Source organism: Trachurus japonicus, chromosome 3 (genome assembly GCF_045865225.1).
Source record: "Trachurus japonicus isolate A0001 chromosome 3, Traja_1.0".
Taxonomy (NCBI): Eukaryota; Metazoa; Chordata; class Actinopteri; order Carangiformes; family Carangidae; genus Trachurus; species Trachurus japonicus.
Window position 1 is genome coordinate 33822498 of NC_140909.1, and position 26554 is coordinate 33849051.

The 26554-nt window shown below is 42.4% G+C and overlaps 1 protein-coding gene across 4 annotated transcripts in view; it reads right to left on the minus strand.

Annotated features, from left to right (window-relative positions):
- The window catches only part of lrp4 (low density lipoprotein receptor-related protein 4), a 150583-nt gene that overhangs the window by 49080 nt on the left and 74949 nt on the right, over positions 1-26554 (minus strand). For all 4 annotated transcript variants that reach the window (XM_085771311.1, XM_085771330.1, XM_085771321.1 and 1 more), the window contains exon 2: positions 19418-19564. In XM_085771311.1, the coding sequence (XP_085627437.1) occupies positions 19418-19564 (147 nt within the window). The remainder of the gene's footprint in view (positions 1-19417; positions 19565-26554) is intronic.

Here is a 26554-nt window from a genome sequence, read left to right on the forward strand (position 1 = left end):
CTCTCCCCCTCTCTGTCTCTGTCTGTCACACACACACACACACACACACACACACACACACACAGAGTAGGTGAGATCTGCTCCTGGTATCAGGTGGGTCAGCAGGGAGCATGCTGGGAAGTTTGATGAGGTCTCTGAGCACTTTGATCTCTCTCATCACACAGATTCTGCTCTGCTCAGCTCAGCTCAGCGCGGCCTTCTCACTACCACTGCAGTCCTGTGAAGCTGACACACACACACACACACACACATTAATTAACACACTCTGGTGCCATCCCAACATTAGCCTGTTATTGCGTGTTGTCTGTTGCATCGCCAGAGTCACTTTATGATGTACTGAAACTTTTTGAGTTGACCTGATTTCCCTCCACCCGCCACCTCTTCCTCCATTTCCCAGCATTCCCACCTCCGGGAGACAAAAGTGGGGTGTGTGCGTGCGCTAAATGTGCATGAGCTGACAACAGAACTGATGATGAAGATGTTTTATAAAAGTCAAGAGAAGAACAACAGTGTCATATTTCACATGCTGCTGACTACACACGTCCTGCTGTCTCACCTCCACTAGAGCATGTTAACCTAACAGTAGTGGACACACACACACACAAATGTGCTTTCTTTCTTTCTTCCTTTTTTTTCTGGGGGGAAATTAGCTTAAAGGGATAGTTCAACATTTTGGCACATTGACCCATTGCCATGATCCCTACAGCTTTATGAGTAGGTTCGCTACCTTTAATTGTCGGTGCAAGCTATTTTTAGAACGGCGGAGCAGAGCCGTGAGCTGCTCAGAGCTACGCTACGGAGGCTAATGGGATTTCTTGGTTTCAAACTCATCAAATACACAATCCAACAACTCCAAAACGCTCTCATGGACAAGTTGTGACCTAAACATTCACCACTCTATGATATAAGCGTAGCGCTAAGCAGCTCGCAGCTCTGCTCCGCCGTTCTAAAAATAGCTTGCACCGACAATTAAAGGTAACGAACTTACTTCTAAAACTATAGGGATTATGGCAATGGGCCAATTTGCCAAAATGTTGAACTATCCCTTGAAAACGTCATCAAATTCAACAAATTGTTCGACATTCTGCACAAACCTAACACTCACTTCCAGGTGACGCAATAACACAAAAACACACCATGTTTTCTCCAGTCACGCTCCCACGCCCTTTCCAAAATATCTCCCCTGAACATTCACCGTCTATCCTCCCGAGTGCCATTGGATTCACATGTGTTAACAGACACACACACACAAACACCCTGACCTTCACCGATGGGCTTTTCTCATCCCAGCACCAGAATTCCCACTCGCATTCCACAGCTCATTCCCACACACACACACACACACACACACATACACACCTGCCATTCCCATCATCATCTCAAGTCTCTTCCTCTCTCATTCTGACACACACACACACACACACACAGTAAAGCTAAGCCCTTTCTGTTTAACTCACTGATTGTTTGGTTGATCAATTAAATTGAACAACTGAGTCATTTATAAAGGGAACATTGATTGTCCGCTTGATCAATTAATCACTGTTGTGTTCAAAGCTTGTTGTCATTTTATTAAATAACAAACTGAGATCTAATCAATACTGAGCATTTACTATGGAGATACTTTTTTTGTTGAAAGCTTTCCTGTGTAGCAGTTCTCACCGACACTTATCTCACTTCTCGACTTTTATTCTTGCATTTTCTTTTACTTTTAGAGATACGTAGCCATACACCCTATTATATATGCCGCTGTGTGTGGAGGAATAGTAAAAGCTGGAGGTAAAATGATGAAAAAAAAGGACAGACGTCCAGATTACCGCTGTGAGTAAAGGTTTCCAGTAGAGACCACAGTGATCCTGAGCTGAACCGACCTGTTCTGAAATCTTTATTAAAAGCTGCTTGGATGAAATATTCTCTTTGGACGAGCGGCCCGTCGTCCTGCTGAGAGATCGCTGGTGGGAATCTTCATTTACATCATCTCAATCCAAACTTCAGTGTTGAAGTCTCTTTTGATTACATGCATCAGCTTTTCAGAAACTCAATCCCCCCCCCCCCTCATTTCGTAGAACCGCTACATATAAGGTGTTCTCTAGTTTTCCTGTCAGAACTGATGAGGCACATTTTGCCTACACAGGATCAAGCACAGTTAGACAATATATAAACACTATTATTGATGTAATTACAGCATAAAATGTTCTTACTTCTTTGACATTCATGATATTCACTGAGCATACCACATGGTCTAATCTATTTCTTCTGTAGAAGTCTTATGGTTTGTACATCTCCACTACATATTTCTACCTTGGCCCCTACAGTAAGTCTGTATTATCAGTTACAGAGCCAAAAGAGATTTTCCTGTTGAGTTTAATGCAGCTAAATTTAATGCAGCTTTTTACTGCTGTGGGCGCTGCAGTCTAAAGCCAGTTCACCTTCTTTGTCATGGGGTGAAGGATGCATTTCCAGGAATAGATGCACAATTTTGAGTGTGACTTTTTTTTATACATGTGTTTTAAAATACTTCACTTTTTCAGTCTTAATTAACCCCATAATAATGGGCTCTATTGATTTTGCATGACTTCATCGACTACAGAATGTGGACGCCTGATTTTCATATGCTAGAGTGTGTGTGTGTGTGTGTATGTGTTGCCATGTCTTTAGGAGGATGTATGTGTGCGTCTTTAAGTGGCCTTGAGCAGCAGACTTAATGGCCTCTCCTTAACCGTGGATCAGCTGAATCAAGTAGCTCTAATGGGACCAATATATCTGTCTAAACGCCGCTTATCACACACCGGGTCAACGGATGGGAGGATGGACAGATGAGAGGGGAGAAGGAGGGAGAGGACGCTCTCTGCGCCTGAAAAACAGATGTAGACTCCAGAGAGTGATAGAGGAGTCTGCAAGTCTAACAAGGATATTTCACCCGATGAGCTAAGATAAAGGTTTTCTCTTACAGCCCAGAGCGAGACGGTTCACCTGCAAATTACTGGAAACATTTATTCACAGTGCTGAGATGGAGCTTTTTTTAAAATCATTCTGACTCCATGTTTGGAATAAAGCAGCCAGAGATGGAAAAAAACAAAAAAAAAAGCTTCAAAAATAAATATGAGGGAACATGAAAAAGAACTGCTCATAATTAACAATTTGCATGCAAAAAAAGTCCAACTCAGCACCTTTTCACATGATGTGTCTGTCAAACGTTCGTGCCTTTCAGTTCCAAATTCAAAACTTCAAACTGAAACATATGCAAATACTAAACCACGGGTCACTGCTGACATAAAACAACCTTCTGATTGGAAAAGAACTGGGTATTCAAAATGAATGACAGACGTACGGGAAAACTAATTCGGAGGAGTACAGGCGCAAATAAATCAAGCGAAGAGGGGATTGTAAAAACTGAAGCTACTCAAGGACAACGACTCCAGAGAGACGTGGTGCGGAGCGGAGACAATGGTTGGCCCGAACTCACAAGCGAACCAGCTCTGCACAAAACAACAAAATTTGGCAGTTTCTTTCTTTTCTTTCACAGATTCCAGTTCAAGAGGGGGCAATACTGGGCGGCACACCCCTTCACAGATAATAAATATTAGGAAATCCATCAGTCACTTGAGCCCTGTGTTCTCTAGACTCTTTCAAGCAGCACTGCACTCACAAGTAACCCACTCACCTAAAAGGCCATTTTATAAAATGATTTTCCAGCAATAGCCTCAATGGCAATAGTTGTAACATGTTATTGAGCAAATACCTTCATATCATTTAAAGTTAAAAACCTTTGATCTTGTGGATGCTTTCCAATTTGCCCACACAACAAAGAGAACAGCAGTAGCGTATCCAGGTTACTTTGGACAGAACCATGTTGACTTTGTTTCATCAGACCTGCACTCACAGTTTGACCTTTTGTATTCAGTCCGTGCAAAACAAGAACAAATTGAACAGTTTTGTGAAACCGGGTGGCAAGATACGTAGAGGGTGAACCAATGTGCAGTTTTACTAATGTGACAGACCAGTGCACCTTTAGTTTATCTCACAAGAGCGCATGGCAACCTCTATAGTCTGAACATGTGCCTTTATCTTCATGGAAAGGAAAGGTATAGCAGACTAACACCACCACATCCTTTGTCCCAGTGTGTCTCAGTTGAAGCACTTGATGTCCTGTTATGAATGGCTTTTCCATACTTGTTATATTTTATGAAATAAAAACACTCATTTATCATGTTTTGTATGCTGTTATATGTTATATGATGTGATGTCATGTGTGATTGCTAACTGTGCAAAGTCGGTCCTTGAGGGACAATAGAGGCATAATTCATTCATTCATTCATTCATTGAAAGCCAGAATGAGGGAAGCTAAAGCTGTGCAAACAGACGGTCTACTCCCCTCAACCCTCGTTTCTTCAATTATTTCTTTTTTACTTTTGACACTGCACCCAAATTATTCATGTTCTTACATGTAGGGATTCTCCTCTAAAGCCTCCAACATTTGTCTCCTTGTCTGGATTCTTTTCACTTTCTCATGTTTCCTTGGCTTCAGCTTTGCACTGCCTTTCTAATTATGAATGCCATTTGGACTTTTCATTTTTAAATCTTTTTCAACGTGCAATAGAGCTGAGAAAGAGATTCTGAAACAAAACCAGAAGCAGAGTAAACAACTAATGCTTAACAGAAGATCTGAATGTAATGTGTGGCATAGCACTGTCGGTCTGGGGCCAAGAAATCCTGTTTGATTTAGGAATGAACACACACAGACACACACACACATTGTACTCTGTACCTCTGCTAGTTGCAGAGCGGGAACGCAGCACATCGTAACCCATCATAAAATGGTAAAAGGACTCGGTGAAGAATATCTGAACAGCTTGTGAGGATTGAACATGTATTATTTCAGAATTTAAAAGCATCTCCCTGGTCCTGTCTGCTCAAGTCAAACTAATGCCCTCTGTCCCTCTCATCCGTCTCAGCCCCTCCTTCTCACTCGCTCTTCATTTTCCTCTCGTAGCTGATCCCAACAGAGGCGGCTTATCTGATTCGAGGCAGCTCTGGTCGGCCGCCAGGCGCATATTTCAGTCCGTCAGACCGGAGTGGCTGCTGCCAGCGGAGTTTTTCTTGGCAAGGCGTCTGGCGGTGGCCTGTGTGATGGGCTCTCGCCGTCCTCCTCCACCTCCACAGTAAACAGACCTCCTGCCTCGCCTCGCTCCGGCCGCAAGCTGAAGCTTCCCTCTGCATTCTGAACGCTCGCCCCTGTCTGATTTAGGTTTACGAGCCTTCTGAGGGTGACATCAGTCTTTATCGCCTCATTACAAAGCCTTTATGACATCAATGGAATCGAAAATGCAAACCTGTGAGGAAAGATTGTCTATCTATGTTTTTTATAATCATCACTGTCTCTTTTGTGAAAAGAGGACAGCAGCCAGACACTTGAGTTGGATCCTGTATCTAAAGGAGAATTTTTTATAAACCTTGTCAACACCTACATTTGATGTTTTCTAAAGAGTATTTTCACATAGTTTAAAACAAGTCCTGAAAGGAACTGAATAGCAGTAGTTTCATCTACAATGACACATCAGATTATGTCATATTATGCTTTGTATATAAAACATTGAACTTCCAAGTGTCGCTGTCTAATGAATGTATTGTAGAGAGAAGTAAAGTGTTCTCCTCTGAAATATTAAAGCCTTTAAGTGACATTACACTGTGCTCAAGCGTCCGTGCTTGTGCTGAATGAACTGCGACTCCGTCACAAGTCGTTTTACTGTCCCCATCAAGACAGATTAATGCCCGAAAACTTGCTAGTTGCCATGGCAAATCTCTTCCGAGTGCTCGAGACTGGAGAGTACCACTCAAGAGCTGTCATTGACAACCCACACACTTTCTTCTTCTGTGGCTGAATGGCAGGAAATACTCTAATGTGGTCTAATGATGACATTAGACGACTATTATGATTAACTATCACTGTCTGAATGAATTTATAATTTGTCTAATGTTACCATGTCTGTCCTTTAGACACCCAACCATAGCAGGCAATTCATCTCCCTGCATGTTACACTCCATCTATTTAACTGTTTACTGGCCAAGGATAATTCATTCATAGTGAGTATGATACGAGGAATGTGCTTCAGAACTGACAGAGAGGTAAGACTAGAGAAGAAATGTATGAAATGTCCACAGAGAGAATAATCAACTGCAAATGAACTCACTCAGACAACTAACCCTTGTCTGAGGGTGAACTAGACCTCTGCACCTCCTCTTGTCACAGTTCTCAGACTTCAGGACTTCTGACAGGAGGCCTTGACCAGTCACTGGTGTAAAAACAAGTGGGAGTTCCTATTGGCTGCTCTACAAATACATATCTGAAGATACTTACTTTTACTACACCTAAATGTGTTATAGCGGTTGGTTAGGCAGAGCCACGACAGCAGGCGTAGAGTCCCTATGTTGAATGGTGCTAAAAGTTCAGCCTTTTGCTAACTGTAGTTAAAGGGATAGTTCAACATTTTGGCAAATTGGTCCATGCCATAATCCCTATAGTTTTAGGAGTAGGTTTGTTACCTTTATTTGTCGGTGCAAGCTATTTTTAGAACAGTGGAGCAGAGCTGTGAGCTGCTCAGAGCTACGCTATGGAGGCTAATGGGATTTCTTGGTTTCAATCATCAAACTCATCAAATACACAATCCAACAACTCCAAAACGCTCTGGTGAACCAGTTGTGACCTGCACATTCACCACGCTATGAGATAATAACTGAACGTTGTGAGACCAAGTTGTTTTCGAGGCAAATGCAGAGACTGATTGCCAAAAAACTGCCCCCGACAGGAATGTGCATCACCGGTTTTGCATGAATTTACTTCTAAAACAACTCTGTCTCGTAATGTTCCATTATTATCTCATAGCGTGGTGAATGTGCAGGTCACAACTTGCCTTAGCCTCCGTAGCGCAGCTCTGAGCAGCTTGCGGCTCTGCTCCGCCGTTCTAAAAAAAGCTTGCACCGACAATTAAAGGTAACGAACCTACTCCTAAGGCTATAGAGATTATGGGCCAATTTGCCAAAATGTTGAACTGTCCCTTTAAAAGTGTCACTGCGTTGCTTTGAGGGGCGAGCTGCAAATTGCAGCACTTGTTCTTTCTTACTTCTCTACATTTCTCCTGTACAGTCATGTCTTACAAACAAGAAAAGACATCTAGCGACACATTAGCATCTCCAAAAAGTGGGAGGTGGTCTCCTGTGGACCGTGACTGTGATGAGTAAAATTCCCAGACAGTCTGCCCTTGAAAACTATGTCCAAGCTGAATTTCTGGCTTGATTAAGTTGCTAAAAGATCAGTATCTGCAATGCAGCATTCCCAGGTGATCAGGGGCGTCCTTATCAAATCATTTTAGTGATCCGTCCAGCAGATCACCAGATGATAACTTAGTGTGGATCAAAGCCACTATGCTTGAGCCACCTGCAGGACAAAACAATTGACAGTCTGTGTCAGTGCAGCTCTGATTTCAGATAATAGGACAGTTTGAGAAGATTTCCGGCAGCTAATAAACACACACACACACACACAAACACGCTCGCAGACACACACAGACAGACAGGCGCGAATTCTGGCACACAAAACTGATTCAACCAGAGCAAACGCAGCTGTGGCTGTCTGTCTGGTTGTGTGATATTAGATGAAAGCATTTGTCTACTGACAGGAGGTATGTCAACACGTGTGTCCTCAAGGGACGTGTTCCAGAGTCCTGCAAGTTCACACATTCATTAGGGAGCGGAAAAATAACATCCAACTCAATAAGAAAAAAAAAAAGTTGTCTTTAGTGAATAGTTCAAACTGGAAATTCTTAAAATGTCTCGATTGATCTTCCTTTTTTTGCCCTTTTAAAAGGTGCAGTCCTTTGTGTGGCTGCTACTACCAGACAAAATGTCAAAACCAGCAACAAGTGCACAGCACAGCTTCTCAGAACCTCCGCTGATGTTGGCAAATGTGTTTGTATTGGCTGTCAAAAACTCCAAAAGAAATATTGTACTTGTATGATTATAAACTGCAGTGATATGAAAAGCAAAAGCACAAGTAGCCTATTTGGTGCTCTCTTCCCAACTGCAGTCAGTCAGCGGTTCATGCTTAGAGGGAGAAATACATCTGGAGTATTTTACCTCTGGCGAACACTTTCCTCATGCAAAATCACACATCCAGATTTGCTCCTTTTCCTTTGTCATTTGGCACAAACCCAAAATGCAGCCAACCTGCAGCAAATGTTTTTTGTTTCCCCGCCAACAATCTTTCTTTGTCTCCCATTTAAGCTGTTACATAACAGTAATGGAGAAGACACTGTGGCTACATTTAAACATCTCTGTGCTTCTCATCCAGTGTGTTAAAGCTTCTTATTGATTTCTAAAATCAGTCAATCTTTTTTGTTTGTTTCTAAATTATACAATAAGCAACTGAAAGCACCCATGAAAAGAGTGGAAGTGTGAAATTGCAGCTGTCAGATGAGGAGGTCGGGAATGAGGCTGCAAGTAAACAGACACGAGCAGCACATGAACTGAGTTTAATAAGATTCTGCTCAGGTAAGACTTCATCTACTGTTCAATGAGTTCAAAGAATATTTTCAATTAAGCTTCAGCCCATTTAATTATAACTGATTTGTGCAAACACAAACAAGTTGAAGTCGATGAGAAAGAGTGAATCAACTATTCCTTTCATTTTCTGAACTTTGTGATTACTATTAAATGCAAGAAAATTGGGGAAATTAATTTCTATAATTGTAATTTTCTAAAGCTAAAAGTTTAAACTCTATTTATTTTTTTCTAAAACTACAAACAGTGGTTGTTTTTTGAACCCAGCTCTATCTTCAACCATAACTGAATCAGTGTTGGATAACTCATCAACCACATCTCTAGCCTTTTAGTGCAACACATTTGTATTTTTTCTTTCCAAATGAGTTAAATATAAACTATTGTCACTTACTGATGGGGTGAACTGCATCATATATCTGTCATACATATCCTATAATCCCAACATTGTTTTCAGTCCATTTGCTAAAGATGGAAAACATACTGTAAATGAAAAAAAACATTGTACCATTGTAAAATATCAGTCCAATAGTCCAATATGATGCTAAATAAAGTGTCTAATGGTTGAATCTTGTCCACCCCAGTAAAATAATACCTTCATGTCCCCTAGATCACTTTAAAAACTTGAAGCCATCACCTCTAACACACATGCAACATGTAAAACCCACTCAAACAAGCTTGTATTTACAAAGAAGGTAGAAACCAGGCACCAGACCAACCAGGTCTTTGTTTCTCTTCTCATTTCTGTCCCTTTGTCTGTCCTCAATCGGCCTCTAATCATCTCCTCCTCTGTGTGAACAAGTGCGCTCCCCTCGTTTGCTGAGCAGGGAGTAAATATTTAGGAAGAGGCCGGAGGGGAGCGAGGAGGCAAGCAGGGGATGAAGAAAGAGAAGGGGAGGATTATGCTAATGCGTCCAAACAAGCACGGTCAAACACTGAGACGGAAGGCGAGACAGAAAATACTAGAGGACGAGAAGAAAGAGACAGGAGGAATTGGGGGGGGGGACCGGAGTGACGGAAGAAATTCAAGCACCCAGAGAGAAGTAAATGAGGAAGCGTTGGGTAGAAAGAGGAGTGAGCTGGGTTTGAAGGTTTCCTGCGGGCGCAGAGCAGAGCTAGGAGGAGATGAAGGGACAGGGAGAGAAACTGACACATAGAGAAGGAAGGGATGGGGTCCTAATCTTCTCCGCTCCTGCTCTTGGATCAGCTGAGCTCCTGCGGTCACAGCTGCTCTGGGATTGGCTAAGACTGCAGAGAGCGCTGGATTAAAGGAAGAGGGGGGGTGTTTTCTTATTTTTGGGTGATTTATATGTGTGCGAGTTTGTATCAATGCCCCTGCAAAAGCAGTGGGAGTTGCAGGCCTAGATATCTGACCCAAGGACACTGTGGTCATTCAATCACTTGTTTTGTTAAGGGTCAAGGTTTTGCTTGCTGTTAAAAACTTCAAGAGAGATTCAAACTCAGTCACCAGCTTATATACTGTGGCTTTTAGCAGAAAAGCTCAAATCAAGGATTAGACCAGTTCAGACTCCTGACAGAAAAAAGAAATGTGTCTGAGAAGTCAGGGTCTATAGGAATCTTCAAAAATGGTTTTGATTCAGTGCAATAGCAAACTGCACTGAGGCTAAAACGAGTTTTACTGAAATCACAGAATAGGAAAAAGAAAATGAAGACGATTTAACACCTGAATCTGGACGTAGCGCTAAATTATCTCTGAATTATCAAAATAACCAAAGCTGTCTGAAGCAGCTGAGTTATTACGTTAATGGATAAGAAACCCAGCTGTGCAAACAGGATGTAGATTGCACGATGAGCCCCGTTCTGAATCCACCTGGATGTGGACGCCACAGGACTCCTGACAAGCTGCATTCAAAACACTTCAATACTTAAAGTTCACATTCAAGAGGCTTCAGACAGTTGTGTTAAACTGTGAAAAACGGCTGTTGCTAGGAAACTGACAACAACAAAAAACAGGCAACTTTTCCCCTTTTCAGCGACGGTTGAATGGTTCAGTGTTTGTTGCTCTTAGAGCATTGACAAACAAGGACGCGACAAAATGTATCTTTCCACTTCACTGCAGATTCACAGTCAATGGGTTCTTCCTATAATGAACTGTTACTTCAATCCGGCCTGGAAGAAGAAGTCCTGGCGAGGGTCCTCACACGCAAGTGTAAGAAAATGCATCAGCGTGTGTATTACCTGAGCGTTTGTATATATTTCAGCATACACACCCATTTCCCAAACCTCACAGAGTCGTGCGAGCCAACAGCCGAGGAAGCCAAACCTCATGCAGCGCTTTCAATCACTCACAACACAGATCTCTGCTTTTTCATTTCATCTCATATCCACGCACACACACACACCTCACATCCATCTCTTCTGCACCCCTGTCTCGGCAGGACTCCATCTATGTGTGTGTGTGTGTGAGTGTGCTTTCACACCCTCCTTACTTCAGTGAAAGTGAAACGCAGAGAGAGAGAGAGAGAAGTTGAAGGATGGTCTCAAACAGTGAGGGAGGCGGGGGGAGGTCTGAGGAGGGAGAAGAACGGCTGAATAACTCAAGACGTGGAAGTTGCTCAAGGTTATCCCGTCTTATCTGTACTGCTGTGGTTACTGTCGTTATGAACACTCCGTATCAGTGCGCGTTAATAAATTTGATTGTCTTGAAGTGGGAGGAGGGATCAGGGGGAAACCTCGAGCCAAGATAAGATATGAAAGAGGGATACATAAGTCAGACTCAATTAGACTGTTGGCCTCATCTACTTTCAGGGTATCTACAGAGCTCAGGAGGCCACATCCAAAGTTCCTCTGTGGATGGACCAGTTTTCATTTAAGAACATTCAGTACCAAGGGAAATGAGGTGGCAGAAGACTTTAAGTCAAAAAAAAAAAAAAGTTTGCAGTTTCCCTGCAGTATGAGGCTTAATAAAGAAATAAGAGCCAAAGCTACAAAACAACATCCAGGTTATAAAATGAATAAATAAATGGATAAAAATACATCACTTCCTTTTTCTTTTAGGCCACTTAAGACCTTTTTATGGCACTTGGAACTGAATTAAGTACAAAAACACAAATCCGTGTAAAAGACTAATAAAACACAATTAATGTTATAATACTATAAATCAGCATGAGAAAAAAACTAATCTCAGTATGACAGACTATTACAAGAACCGGAGGTGGTTTTATGTCCTCTGGGGCAAATCCAACAGTGTTGGTGAGGACACTGTTATCCTCAAAGTCAGGTCTGACAGGCTTCTAGTTTCTATGTGGTGAAAATGTAATTTCCCCTGTTTAACCACAGTCAGCTTTTTTTCTACTTAAAGGAGCTATTTTTAAGTTCTGCTATTGCTATATAGACAATATAAGCTCTGACAGCTGTTTACTTACCAGTCAAGAAAATTTGGAAGTTCAGCATCAAACTTTCATTGAGCTGGGTTTGCGCTTTTCTGTTAATGATGTTAGCATGTTAGCATGCTAGCATGCTCGGAAGACACAGACGTCACTTTCCAATACCGAGTCACTGTAGTGTCAAGTCTGCCATCAAGTACTGGCACTGCACAAAAGGCCTTTTATAACTTGTTGTATTGTAAACACAACAATGGCCCAATCACTCAGCATAACTGGAAAGTGAACAGTTGATAATGCCACCGTGGCAACGGCAAAACTTACAAATAACTCCTTTAAATCTGAGGACAAAAAATCCAGTCACTCAGTGAGGATTTGCTGCTTTCTCTTACCTTAAATTGAATTAAAATAAGTTTTAGTTGTTTGGACATTTCACAATTTTATGAAGCTTTATAAAACAACTAACTGATTACAGAATTATCCAATAAATACCAAATGAAGGAAACATGTATTTCAGTAAACCATAAAATTTTGATGATGAAACAGGATGATGATGAATTACATTTTGTTTCCAAAAATATTTTTCCTAGCACAGAAATGTGTTTTCTTCTTAACGTCTACACTTACTCAAGCTACTAAAATATCCAGCACTTGTTTGGATTCTACTGATGCTACTAAGACAAACTTTTCTCTCCAGCAAAACAAAAAAATAAGTTGCAGCACAACCTTTAAGACAGCGTGTGACCGCCTTCCAGTGGTGTGGAGGGTGGATTATATAGAAAGCGGCGGGAGGTTAAGCCGAAAAACCACTGACCACAACGTGACGCAGGTGCCATTCTTTACATGACTTTCTCCGTCCTTCTCCCTGTTCGTTCGATTTCCACTTCATCCAGCCTCCTCTGATGGCACCGCCACCCCTCAACACAATGAGCACTCGCGGCCATTTCCATATAGGAACCAGATTCTCAGAGGCAGCATGTAATCTTCCCTCTCTTCATGAGGGTTTATGGATGTGGAGCTGGCTGCCAAGAACATAAACATATATTCCTCTAATGTCGCCGTGCTTCATGTCAGAGTCTCTCATCGCTCATACGTTTGGCCCGAGATCAAACGTAGTAAAGTGTGCTCTGACCATGTGCGATCCGGAGCTGTGTACGCCCCCCCGAGCTCAGACAGCTGTATCAATGCACACACAAAAAAAAAGCAGGTTATTAATTTGATGAAACGTCTGTGAGTTATGCCTTCATTAAATTTCATCAGGGCTAATTAGTGTCTTGTCCTTGAGATGTGTGACCCTGCAATGTGCTTTTCCTGCTCCTCAGCTGGTGAGGCGTGAAAACATAAACGTTTTCAGTCACGGTTAACACTGTCACACAAGCCTGGATCATCTTCAGTCAGGCACTTCAAAAATACATTGTGATCAAAGATAATCAATGTTTTTTTTTTTGACATTTTGTGCCAGGCTTTCATTTTACTTTTTTTTTTTGTACTTTTTTTTCTCACGAAGATCATAAGTGCAGCCTGTGATGTCTAATCTTCTTCTCTGGGTTTATTCCATGTAGTGGTCATGGTACACGGCTGGAAACCTACATGCCAAATTGACTTCTGAGTAAGTGAGTCTGAAATAAAGTGTGGGATGAAAAGACAGATCTGAGTTGGACTGTGATGTGGGTGTTTGTACCGTGCTGTCACAGTGAGGAGGAAAAATGAGCCCAGAGGCAAACTCCTGACTTACCAGTTGGTCCGTATCCTCGTTCTGCTCTCTGGATACAGGAGCAGGAATGAGATAATGCGAAGTTGGAGCCAAAACAAGTTTCATTCACAGGGGTGTCTGGGCTTTCGCTGAGGCTACTTTGGGCGATATGTTAAAATTTTTTCCAAAGGGCCACCATCCGTCTGGTGATTTTGTGCCAAATATATAAAAATCACCTGTTTAGGATTACTCATCCATTAGCTATAGCACTTATCTGTGCAGGCTCATGCAGGGGGCTGGAGCCTGTCCAAGCTGACATAGGGGCGAGGGCGCGGTTCATCCTGGACAGGCCTCTAGTCCGTCACTGAAGAACCTCACGGGGCTGCAGTGTGAGGCTTGGACCTTCTAACGGGTCTTGGAGTAAAACCACAACCTGCAGTATCTGACTAAATCTGCCCTACAAAGGCAAAGTGCAGTATCTGTAAAAATGCCAAACTGTGTTTTTCATTGTCAGGTTTAGGCATCAAATTATGAATAACTACCAAGTCTATAATTGATTAGATAAAGGTGGACTGAATTAAATGTATTTTGTAGTTTGTCTTTCTGACCAATTTTGACAGTTTTATGGCAGATACTATTTTGCCTTGGTTTCACAGTGCTTTTTTGGATGGACAGCAAAATAAAAAGCCCAATAAATAATACATTTTAGCAGTACCAATGTCAAATTCTACCAGATTAAAGAGAATATGCCACACTTTTGATTGGTAAAAAAAAAAGAAGAAAAAATGCAGATACTGCAATTTGCCTTTGTAAGGCAGAAATGGGATTGACAGAGGGATTTTGAGTTTATTTTTGCCTGTTCAGGATTTTTATTCAGAGAAATCCCAAAACAATGCAATTTTAAAGTCAATCTTCTGTTAAAGAATACGTTAAAACGATAAAGTTTTGCTAATGAAAGGGAAGGAAAAGGAAAAATGTGCAGAGTTCATTCAAAAACAGTCGGGGAACCTTGCAAACACGCGGCTATGGAGCTTTAAACATTAAATGTTTTTCTTAAAGAGGACAGATTTATGATCACACGCCTCCACCCCCCCACCCCCTCCCTCCTCCCACCCAGTGTGGTCCACTATAAACAGACAGATGTTACATGTGGGGTGAAGAGGAGAGAGCACATGGCTGTAAAATCCTCTTCCTCCTCACCTTCACCCGCCAGCAAGTCCTTCAGAGTTACACACACACACACACACACACACACACACACACACACACTCGTGCATGCTCTGCTCAGCCCCCTCATCAACTCCTCTCCAACTCCCTCTTTGGTCTCTGTGCAGCTATGAAACTTTATCTTGGGGAACACAAGCACACACACTTACTCACGTACACACATAAACACACAGACAAAAACAGCCACATCTGCACTACACATTTCCACATGATTCCTACATCATAATTAGATCAGAAGTTTACAAGGATAGCTTCATAGACTCAGTTGGACAAGTTCCCTCTGCTCCTATTCTCCTGAGTTTCGACACACACATACACACACACACACACATTCCTCCGGGGTGATTCAAGACAATTCTGCTTTCTCTAGCAATTGTTAAATTGGCAGAAATGATAAATAAATTAAAAGTTCAAACAAGGTCTGGATGCCACAACCTACACTGCTACGATTGCCCTGAACAGAGGTATTCTCCTGTGTGTGTTTATTGTGAGTCTATATTCTCACGGACACACACACACACACACCTATATCTGCTGAATTGTGTGAACCAACTCGCTTTCTCCACCGTGCACCGAAGCTGCACCTCCATAAATTCAATTCTTCACTACGTTTAGAAAACGTCATTAAAAACCATAAAATCTTGCTCCTTGGTTTTACAAACCCACTCGCTTAATTCAATCAGTGTAATAGAAGCTGAGTCATGCGGGCCTCCACTCTACTTGTGAAACACACACACACACACACACACACACACACTATACACAAAGAATTTCATTTGATTTCAAAAGGAAAACATACCTGAAACTAATACAGTTCTTCACCTGAGGATATCAATCATTCCGTTAACCAGATACTATAAAAATCTAAAGGCTGGACTACCCAATAATTGCATACATAGGCCTATTTTTTTCTCTATATATATATATTGCATATATATCAATTGATGTTTGGGTTATAGCACTGTTCTATCCAAGTTGCTATGTAGGACTTTCAAACACGATCAATAGATGATTAAATCATAACTTTAAAACTTTTTCCAGCTCGTGTCCCGTTTAAATAAATCAAATTCTTTTCTGGTGTGCAGTGCAGACTTTAGATATAAACATTTCAAAAATGTTCTCCTTCATAAATCACTTCATTATTAAACGGCCATGGATGGAAAGTTATCCATAATTTAGCACGACAACAGTAGAAAACAGGGACTTCTTATGAAGTCCCAGTAACAAGGCTGAATGACTGATCTATAAAAGTCCAGACTTCAAAACCATGATTTAAACAGAGAAAAACATCTAATACTCTGTTTGAACAACAGAGTATTTGGAGTTTTTGCTTGATTAATGCTCAGTATCAAAAAGTGTCGAAACAGACGGTGATCAATTGCTAAACCTGAGTTACTACGCAACAGACGGAATCAATATCTTTAGTTGGACCAAACTGACAAATCTGAAAGTGAAGACGCCCCAATGTGAAGCATACTGCGCTCACAGATTTGCAGACGTTACAGCTAAATAAAGGAACGACATTGATCAGGTTGTTCCTGTTAAGAGATAAAACAAAGGCAATAAATACCAAAGCTGTAGCTTGAAACGGCCACAGCAGCAACATGAATCTCTGTGCTACCAGCTCGGCGATTACGAGATTGAATGGCGTGAGTCCAAGAGGACGAGGGATCGATCAGACAGTACTAATGGATTAGGAAAGGTCCGGCGAGATGCCCTGATATCCGTCAACTGCTTCCATGTGTCTCCTTTAAAAAAAAAAGAAAAGAAAAAAAGTGACATCCCGCGGATCAATATGCGGCGATCGCACTCACTGAACGTATAACCGGCCACGGATCAATAACACTTAGCATCCCCTCTCCCAACCCCTAACTAGCCTAATGTGACAGAGGAAGACGGATGGGGAAAGAATATCAGCGCACAAAGGCGCAGATAGTGTCAAACAAAAAAAAAAAAGGGCAGCATCTGCTCGACTGCTTGCAGAGCGCGCACAAAACAAGGAAGGAGGAGAAGCTGGCTTTGACATTTCACATCGATACACAGAAGTGTAAAAGAGGAGCGGTGAAGATCTCCTCCACTTGACAAACTGACATGCTCTGCAGGAAAATACTCCTGTCTGGCTCCGCTGCCAAGACTTCCCTCCAGCCAAACGCTGCCTGGTGCCAAAAGTCACTCAAGCATTTTTCTGCACGGGGCATACACCACGCAGAGCGCCTCGCTCTGTTTCTGCACCAGAAATACTACCCCGCCTGGACCAGTGACCCATTCACTGTTTCACTGGGTGATGATGGGATCCATATGGGCCCAATTATACTATTTTTTTTTTCTTTCTTACTATTCTGGACTATTTATGCAGAGGGAAACTCTGCCTGAGCACACTTGTACCTTTCTAGCAAAAAGTCAGAAGTCGCTCAGTTACACAAATTTGCACCACAGAGCTGCCAAGTCCAAACAAAGACTTTGGTGAGAAGTGGGAGTTTAAGGCCTTGCTCAAGAGGACCGTGATACTGAAATGTTGATTTACAACTAACACTTGTCAAGCTGTGAGATCTAACAACAACAAACTTGACTTTTAAAATGAAAGAAGATCTATCATTACATTAGTGCTGATTAAATTCCCTTCTATAAAAATTCATGACAAAATGTTCAATTCAACAAAAGCAGGAATCTGAGGCTGAGACTCCAACTGGCCAGATGACATGGAGCAGATTATCAATATTTTTTTGTTATTCTTTGATCATTAAATGTTCCACTCAACAGTGTTTTATATGAGGTTTTGACATCCATAAGAAGATACATTATTGTTTTAAGCACCTTAAACCATCTGAATGTAGTTTTACATCTGTTCTCTCAGGCTCCTCTCTGGAGCTCCAGTAACGACTGAGCCTGTCTTCTGATTGGCTGTGTTCTATGTGATTAAATAAAAATAAAGCTTTCAGGTACAGCAAATCCTACAAGGTTGCATGGAGGGTCCCAGTGGGTGGGGTCTGGGGGTAAGGCTGTCATTGATGACTGCTTTATAATCAAATGGCGCTTTTCCACTAGCGCGTTTTGGCACGGCGAGGCTCTACTCTGGTTTTTTGCTTTTCCACTAGCCCCTAATACCTGGTACCTGGTATTTTTTTTGGTACCACCTCAGCCGGAGTTCCAAGCGAGCCGAAGCGATACTAAAACATGACGTCAGCCGACTGCCTTCCACTGATTAGCCAGAGAGTCGTCACTGGAAGAGTCACAAGGCAACTTCCCCCCTAACCCTCAAAAAAAGAGAGCGAGACAACGTGATATGACGACCCCACCCCTGCTGAGGAGGTACTATGAAGAACTCAGCTATAATGGAAAAGCAGGATGACTTTATTGAGAAAAAAATCTGTTTCTTTCTGTTTTTTATTCATCATTAATAATAATATTTGCAAAATGTGTCTACTTGTAGCTGTAAGTCAACAAACGTGTGCTTTTCATAACGTTTGATTAAAAGCTGAGAGGCTGCAGGTCTGACCCTCTCTCAACATGACCTGAATGACAAACTTTTGTTTCACCCTCCACTAGAAATGTGGAACTCTCTGTCCTAATTCATCTGTCACCAACTGGGCAAAGGCATTTTCAGCTGTTTGGAGCAGACCAGCTCCTAATCCACTGGCAGGACACATGGATCAAGAAATCACACCAAATCTAATAAACAGGCCTCCATGTGCCCGGGTGCCAACTTGATGTCTCCAACTGCCGCTGGTCAATGGAGTCAACTCAAAGTGGATTTTAACTCTAGAATCTAGCAAATGTCTTAATTTGACTTTTACTGCTTCTGTTTTTTGTGACCTGATCCATCAAAATGAGTCACAGTGACCGAAATTCCAAAGTTGAGATTTTGGTTTTCGAGATATGGCCATTTGAATTATGATCTCCTACTCTCTTATTCCGTTCTAAAACCTGAGAAAATTGCAGTTAAGTTTTTGCCAGTGACTCTGGCATCTGTTCATGTACCACGTGATTACACGCACCCTATAAGGTCCCTTGTTGTCATAGATGCACCATTCAATGACCCTGGGAAAGCAGGGAATCTCACAATTCAGATGCTTTTTACAGCTCGTCTCTATCATAAACGGTTCAGAAGTTGTCATGTTTTGTAAAACATGTACAAGCGTTGTGTCGTTGCTACGTTCGGTTTAGTATTGATGCTACTCTCTGTTAGGGTCGATGCTACTCGGTTTAGCATCTGTTTCTGTATCTGTCCCTTCTCGTCATAGAGGCACCATTCAATGACCGTCGGAAAGCGGAGAATCCCGCGATTCAGATGCAGTTAACAGCTCGTCTCTATCATGAACGGTTCAGAAGATATTTCATGTTTTGCACCGATGCAACGCTCATTTTCAGAGGGTTTTCTCAATTATCTGGAGTGGACTGCGAAACTTTGGGAGATTGTTTTTGAATGTCATTGCTTTGAAATTAGGGTAAATTTTTCCACGTTATCAGCTGATTATCTAAAAATAGAACGTTGCGACATCCGACTCATTTTGATAGAACGGGTCACTGTGGATGGATATTAGAGAGAGAAGGAAATAAACAGAGGGAGGACGACAAAAACAGAATCAGGGGATCGTGAACTCACTGCATCCGTCCTCGTCGCTGTGGTCCCCGCAGTCGTTGTCTCCGTCGCACTGCCACTGGGCCGGGATGCAGGTACACTCCCCAAAGGCGCTGACGGCACACGTGAAGTGGTTCCTCCCGCACGAGCACTCGGCGCTGCCCTGAATGCCTGCACACACAGAGAGAGAGAGAGAGGTCAAGCTCAGGTTAAATGACTTGTTATTGCTTGAATTCAAATAAGCAAAATGCTGATTAAAGCGGTTGCACAGATTGTACAGTCATGGTTATGTTTAATGTACAGGTGGATTCAACACAAGCGCAACCCGCCTGTGAACCCTGACTCACACGACAGTGATCATGAGGAGTCAGACAAGGATGACTCTTACTGTAACATGTGACACAGCTGCCTATTCAAACGTGTGACTTATTGCATTTTTTTATTCTTATTTTGATAAATCCTCACCCTGCTTAACCTTTATGTTTATGTGACAGCACAGCCACAGCCAACCAGTTAGTCCACTTCAACGTGATTTACGCTGCAGCTGTAACTCCACCCGGCTGGGACTCCACGCAGATTAAAACTACTGTAAAAATCTGTAAAAATCGGCTCAGCCACGTTGTTGCTGAACTTGTGGTTACAGTTTTGTCTCCATAAATCACCTTGATGGAGGTTAAAGTAAAAAAAAAAGAAAAAGTTGGCAGGTCTTTTTTATCTTTTAGGGAAAGTCCAAATTAAACCTCAAGTCTTGCAAGACAAGTCAAGTCTCAAGTCCTTGAGGGGGATTTTAATTCACTTCACTTGACTTCACAGACTTTATTTGACCCAAGGGGACAATTAATGGAACAGGCATGAAAACACACAAATACACAAAGAGAACTAAGTGCCAAACTGCGCACATGTCTGATGCAAGTACCGATATGACACAACACATTTTCACTTTTTTCAAAGCTGTTTTTCCACAGCTGACACACCGTCGTCACTTTTCATTACGATTGTGGGATTTTGGTCAAAACTAGTCTCCACAGCAGAACAACCTCTGCCAAACATTAGCGCCCAATTAGCCGATTTGCCATAACATTGCAACGGTGACAAAATGACGGTTCGGTCTGAACATCAGGCCTGCTCGTGTTCACGCCGTTGGCCTCTTTGTTTTTTTCCTGGGAGACTCGGCGGCGTTTCTCCGAGCGGCCGTCTGCCACACACAGCTCCTCTGTCAGCGCTCCAACGAGCTGTGTACTGTAAACTACAGCCTAACACCCCTCCATACAGCCAGGCACACTATGTCACCGTGTAGAAAATGAGACTTCACCAACCATCTGGCTGCTGGCCACGCTGCGGAGTACGTGATTAATATGATCTCCTCTGGACAATTTGTGGCATTCAAAGAGAGTAATTCACACGGCCGCTCTTTATGTGAATGTCGTTTATTTAATTAATCTCTTCTGCCAGAACATGAATGTGTGTGTTGTTGTATAAGGAACAAGCACAGTGTTATTATGGCCGTGCCTATAAAGCAGTATAGCCACAGGTAGTTTTAGCTCCTCAGAGAGAGGAGCTTTTATTTTCCATAAATGTTCATAGCTGAGAGCCTTTATTAAAAACACAACATTATTTATTTAGCAGAGATTCTTTGTCATTTGATACCAGATTGCTTTTATTAGTACAGATATCAATCAACATGACCATTTGTGATGTGATTCATGACTTTTGTTCAAGGCTTTGACCATATTCCTTTCTTTTAAATTTCAAAAACACATCTGAATTGGTTAGATATCCTCTTCTATCTGTACCACTCCACACAAAAACTCAGAAAACCTAAGGAAAGCATGCTCACTTTCTGATTTGGTCCCATCTGCCTCAACTATCAGAGGTAAATATGACATGGATAATGAATTCCCAAGTGCTACTGACTTTGCAGTCTTTGCCAGCAGCTGCATCTCAACACTGTAGCTCTTTGCTCCTCCCTGCTTGTTTTTGTGACTCATCAACTGCAGAGTGGACAATCTGCTTCCCTTCAAGCTCAGTCAGTGTAACCGATCGCTTGTGTGTGTGTGTATGCGCCTCTAGCTGTGGCAGTATGGACAGACGTAGAGCTGTTTTAGTTTCAAAATGTTTAAAAAAAGAAAACTTAGAGTGGACGCAGACTGTATCTAATGGAACATGAACGACTGACCATCCACCAGGCTGGTTGGTTCTATCACATTTGGCTTGTTGTGACCCCATAATAAACCACAGCTCTACACACGTGGTTGCAGAAGTGTTTACTTCTCTCCTTCCAGAGCCTCAGAACTAAATGATCTAGTAAATCACAGGAAGACTCTCTGATAGAACAGGCGCTTCTGTTGACAGCAGGAGCATGTGGCCAAACAGAACATTATGAATCATCAAACGTCTTCAATCTCTTTCTGCTGCGGCTCCGACCTTATTTTGATTCAGGAGGAACAAAGTTACATTTAACAAGAAATATAAATTCATTCTTTTCCATAGAGCCTGGCACAGTGTTTACTGGCCCCCTTTTTAATGTGGCCTTGTTTTCCTTACGCTGTGTGCACAACAGTATCCCAAAAATACACAGTTAAACACACACACACACATTCAGGATCCATACGTTCACTCAGCTCTGATTTCCAGACACCTTCAGACGCATCACGGCACATCACACTCAGGAGAAGCAATAAATAAAGGTTTCCCATTTAGCTCTCACTTTGAAGCCTATTAATGACCATCTGTGTGTGTGTGTGTGTGTGCGTGTGTGTGTGTGTGTGTCTATTTTGCTGAAACTGGCCTGCCGCAACAAACCCAGAGTTTCTTGGAACACGCATAGCATATGTGTGCATACGTGTGTGTGTGTGTGTGTGTGTGTGTTGGTATTCCTATCTGTATGGGGACATTGATCTGTTTACACAGTCACGCCATGGGGACCTCCAACCTCATGGGGACCAAAATGCAGGTCCCCGCGAGACAATGCCTCTTAAATGAATGCTGGAGCCATTCTGAAGGTGCCTGTGAAGTTTTAAGCTTCGGCCCATAAGTCATGTTTTTCCGTCGGGAAACACACACACAGATTTCTCACTATCGCCCCCTATCGGCCCCCATGAAGTATTGCAGTCAGTTGATTCACACACATTCTTCCATATATGGTAAGTTCCGCCCCCTTCCTGGTCCCCATAAAGAATGTTAAAAGCATTCATAGTGTTATTAACACTAATATACACTAATTAACACTAACATGTATTAAATATGTATATATATATATATATATATATATATATATTTATATATATATATATATAGCCTACTAATTGTCTGATATATGGTGAAATGAAGAAAGGTACTATGAGTGAGAGGCCTGTGGTCCTTTATGTAGTTGATGATTTACTGGAATGTGTAGGTGAAATGGAAAGGATGAGAAATATTCTTGTGACTTTGGTGAACAGAACACCGGGGTCAAATGTGGAATTATTTAATAATACTTAGGAAGTAAATAAACTATGATACTATCTCATAAGGGTCAAATGGAATGGAGTGTATATAGAAGACCTAAATGCTGCACATGAAACATTTTTAAACAGCTTTGGTATTATGTGATAAACATGTAAGGAATAACATAGAGTGGGCCGGTCACTATAGAGAAATAAATCCCTTCAGGGTGATGCAGAAGCCTGACATGCATCCTTCAAAACCATGAAAAGACAACACCTATTCCATATCACTACATACTGTATTAAGAGTTAAGAAGGCTCTTGAGAAGAAGTACGCTAAAGGCCTCTACAGACAGACCACGGTTTGCGCAGCGCATACCGCGGAGTAGGGCACAGTTGGGCGCAGAGCAAGCTGCACGCGTGCGCAGAGAAAGGTGCATGCACGTGTTGCCTAGTGTTTTTCACGGCTTTTCCTAACTTTTCCCTTTGGTTTTGGACATACCATACTGCATAGGGGAGAGTGGGGTGAGTTGTGCAGGGGGGAAGATGTGCCCCCCCCCCCCTCCTTCCCTCCTCCCCCTCCCTGTGCACATCATGTTTTGCTATTGCTGGAAAAATTTATTTGAAGAAGCAGAAGTACAGAGTTACAGAAGAACAGTGGGCTGCTGGTCTTTCAAGGAGAGGAGGCTTATTTTGGGCCTATATCATAAAATGTGTCAGTTTATTTTTATTATGTTAATTCAACCCTCCGGTCGCTAACGAGCCGGGGCTGCTGCACGAGGCTAGTGTGACCGGCTGTGAATGCTAAGAGTCTCCAAACACCAGTACAGTCTCCAATAACACCACTACAGTCTCCAAACACCAGTACAGTCTCCAAACACCAGTACAGTCTCCAATAACACCAGAAACAAGCACACGCATTCCAGTTCACGCCTAGAGATCCTGGCGCTAACCCCTGGCGAGCTGTGCTTGACCGGAGAAAATTGAGCTAATAGTGGCTAACATATGGACGTAACTCCGATAAGAGGGGACGCGCCGAGCTCTGTGCACCGCCGGAGGATGTCATGTACCCAGAAACGACGGCGGCAGCAGGACTGAATTTGATTTTAATAGGACCTATTTAATTGGTCGGGTTTACGTGACCCGGAAGTTTGGCGATATCAAGAGACGCAGTCACAAAGATCATTCATAGTTTTCATAGACGTGATCCACGGAGCTGGAGGGTAAAACATTGGTTCAGCGACAAGACCGGACACTGCACAGAGCAGCAACCACGAAGACTTAGGTCATCTCACTGGTCATTAAGACACTGTCACGTTTTGAGCGATCACATCCAGCTCTCACCGCTGTTTTTTTTTTTCAGTCATTGAAAACAGTCCCTGCCTGGAGAATCCCTCACCTAAACCAAGATAAAAGTATAGATGTCATAGGAGGTGAAGCGTCCCCCCCCCCCCTCGTAGATCCTCTGAATAATATCGCAGCCGCAACAACAACAACAACATTCTGCAAACAAATATTGTGGGGGGTCGATTAAACGATAAGACAGCAGCCGACAGATAGGCTATATGCTTAATGTTTGGGTGCAATAAAGTCACTGTTAACAAAATCAACATCTAATCTGTCCCTTCAAAATAAAGTTTGTAACGTGTCTGTTTGGAGCAGCTGCTGGCACCTGTGCAGCTGCAGTGACAGTTCCTCATCACTAAACCTGAGCCCCCATCAGATCCTCCCTCGTTCACGTCGTGACGACCGGACAGTCTTTTGGACATATAGGCCTATTGTATATTCTGTGTTTTTCCTCTCCTTAACCGTCTCGTTTAAGTTTTTGCTGGTCAACCTGCATCTGGTGCACAGTTTCTCTCGTGCTTATTGCTCACTCGCTCAGTCTCAATCCGCATATAATGAGCCTATTTTAAAAAGGAAAAAACACAGACGCGCAAATTGAAATGACCTAGGCCTATAGTGTCTAACAATTCAATGACCACAGCTGATCACCAGCTTGTCTGGCCCCACCTGTCACGTCTCTATGAACACAACTAGGCTATATGGGCTTCTCTTTTTTTTTCTTCTTCTTTTTTTTTTATATATATTTTTTTATAATTAAAAAATCCAGCCTATTTTTTAGGCCTTTTCTCGAAAATTGCATATCCATAATAAAATGAGTATATCTCTGCAACCACAAGGTCTATTTGAATACTTTTGGTGTCATAGTAAAGGGAAAAAAAATTAGGAATTGCTGAAATGTGTAAATTTCAGTATATCTGTTACTGGTGAAGAGTAAATGAAGATGACACACAGAAAAAAATTAATAAAATTAATATTCGCCTAAAAAAAAATCATATTTTTGATGAGTGCCCTTTAGAATAATGCTGATGAAGCTCAAACTCTCTATAAAATCATTGTACAGCATGTGAACATTGTCTCTGCAGTGGTTGATTCTGATTAATTGAAGCAGGACAAAATGATTGAGATTTTACTACAAAATATCCAGGCGAACTTTCCAAAATGTCCATTTTTGGCACAGCTTGGAACCACCTGCTACTATAAACTATTGTTTAATCTTTATTTTCACACAATTTGGATAAACTAACTGAAAATAAATCTACTGGAACCGATTGGAAATAACTAACATAGTGGATTCAGTGTCTCTGCGTCCCTGCTGCTCAGAGCAGCTTGTTTGGGTGGGTTTGGCTTTCAGCCTCTATCTCTGCAGCGGAGTGGTCGATTCGAGTGAGTGGCGGCTCATTTTAACCAATAGAGAGAGAGGAATGACGCTAGACCCAGGTCGATGTGATTGGCCGCACTGGCAGCCATGTGACAGCCATGAACCAGTCAGATCAGCAGATCCACGTGCAGGCCAACGTGGGGTTGTGTGCGCTCCGTCAGGCTCCGTGCAGGCTTCCGTACAGGGTCCTAGCGCCGTCGGATTTTGGCCCGGCTGATTCAGATGTAAACACTAGGCAGAGTTGAACTGGAAATATTGTGGATTTACCCATAACACAACCTTTTCACGGCAAAACAGCAAAGGTAAGAGCAAATGTACGACCATGTTTTGGCCACGCAGTGTCTGTTTTTGCTTGACTTTGCTGGTTGTTGTCTTCTCCCTCTGCCGTGCTGCTGCTAGCTGCTGTGTTAGCCGCTGTTGTTCAGGGACGCCCCGATGTTCACGTTCAGATGAGAGGTCGCTGATGTGTTTTGCATTATGTACAGTAGTATACGAGCCAGAAATGTGGCGACTGGGTCCACACAGAGGTGCTTTATGAAGTTTGATGTCTAGTTGTTTGTTTGAGTAGTGTTTGGGCTGTGTTTGGGTCATATAAACATGGTTTTTACACGTTGTAGCCCAGCTTCTGCTGTTTAATTTGACATATAATATGACCATATTCTTTCATAATCAGTGCAGTGGGGGCTTTGTTATTGTTATGCATGTCTTCAAGTCCCCCAAATGGGGACTCTGGATTACAGGAGGTATGCTCGTGAGTCCGGCCGCATCGGGTCCAGGCTCCAACACTGGTCGGACCTGGTCGGGTCTTTGCTCATGTACCTATTTGCTCAAACTTGGAGCCAGACCCGGCCCTATAGGAGACCAGAGTCTGGTTGAGTCCCAGCTTTTATTTGAGAACGGTAGCCGGTAAGGGGGGGAGAGGGCGGCGGCGACGTGTCTAATTTAATGACCAGTGAGTTGACAGGTCTTGGTGGTTGCTGCTCTGTGCAGTGTCCCGTCTTGTCCTTGACC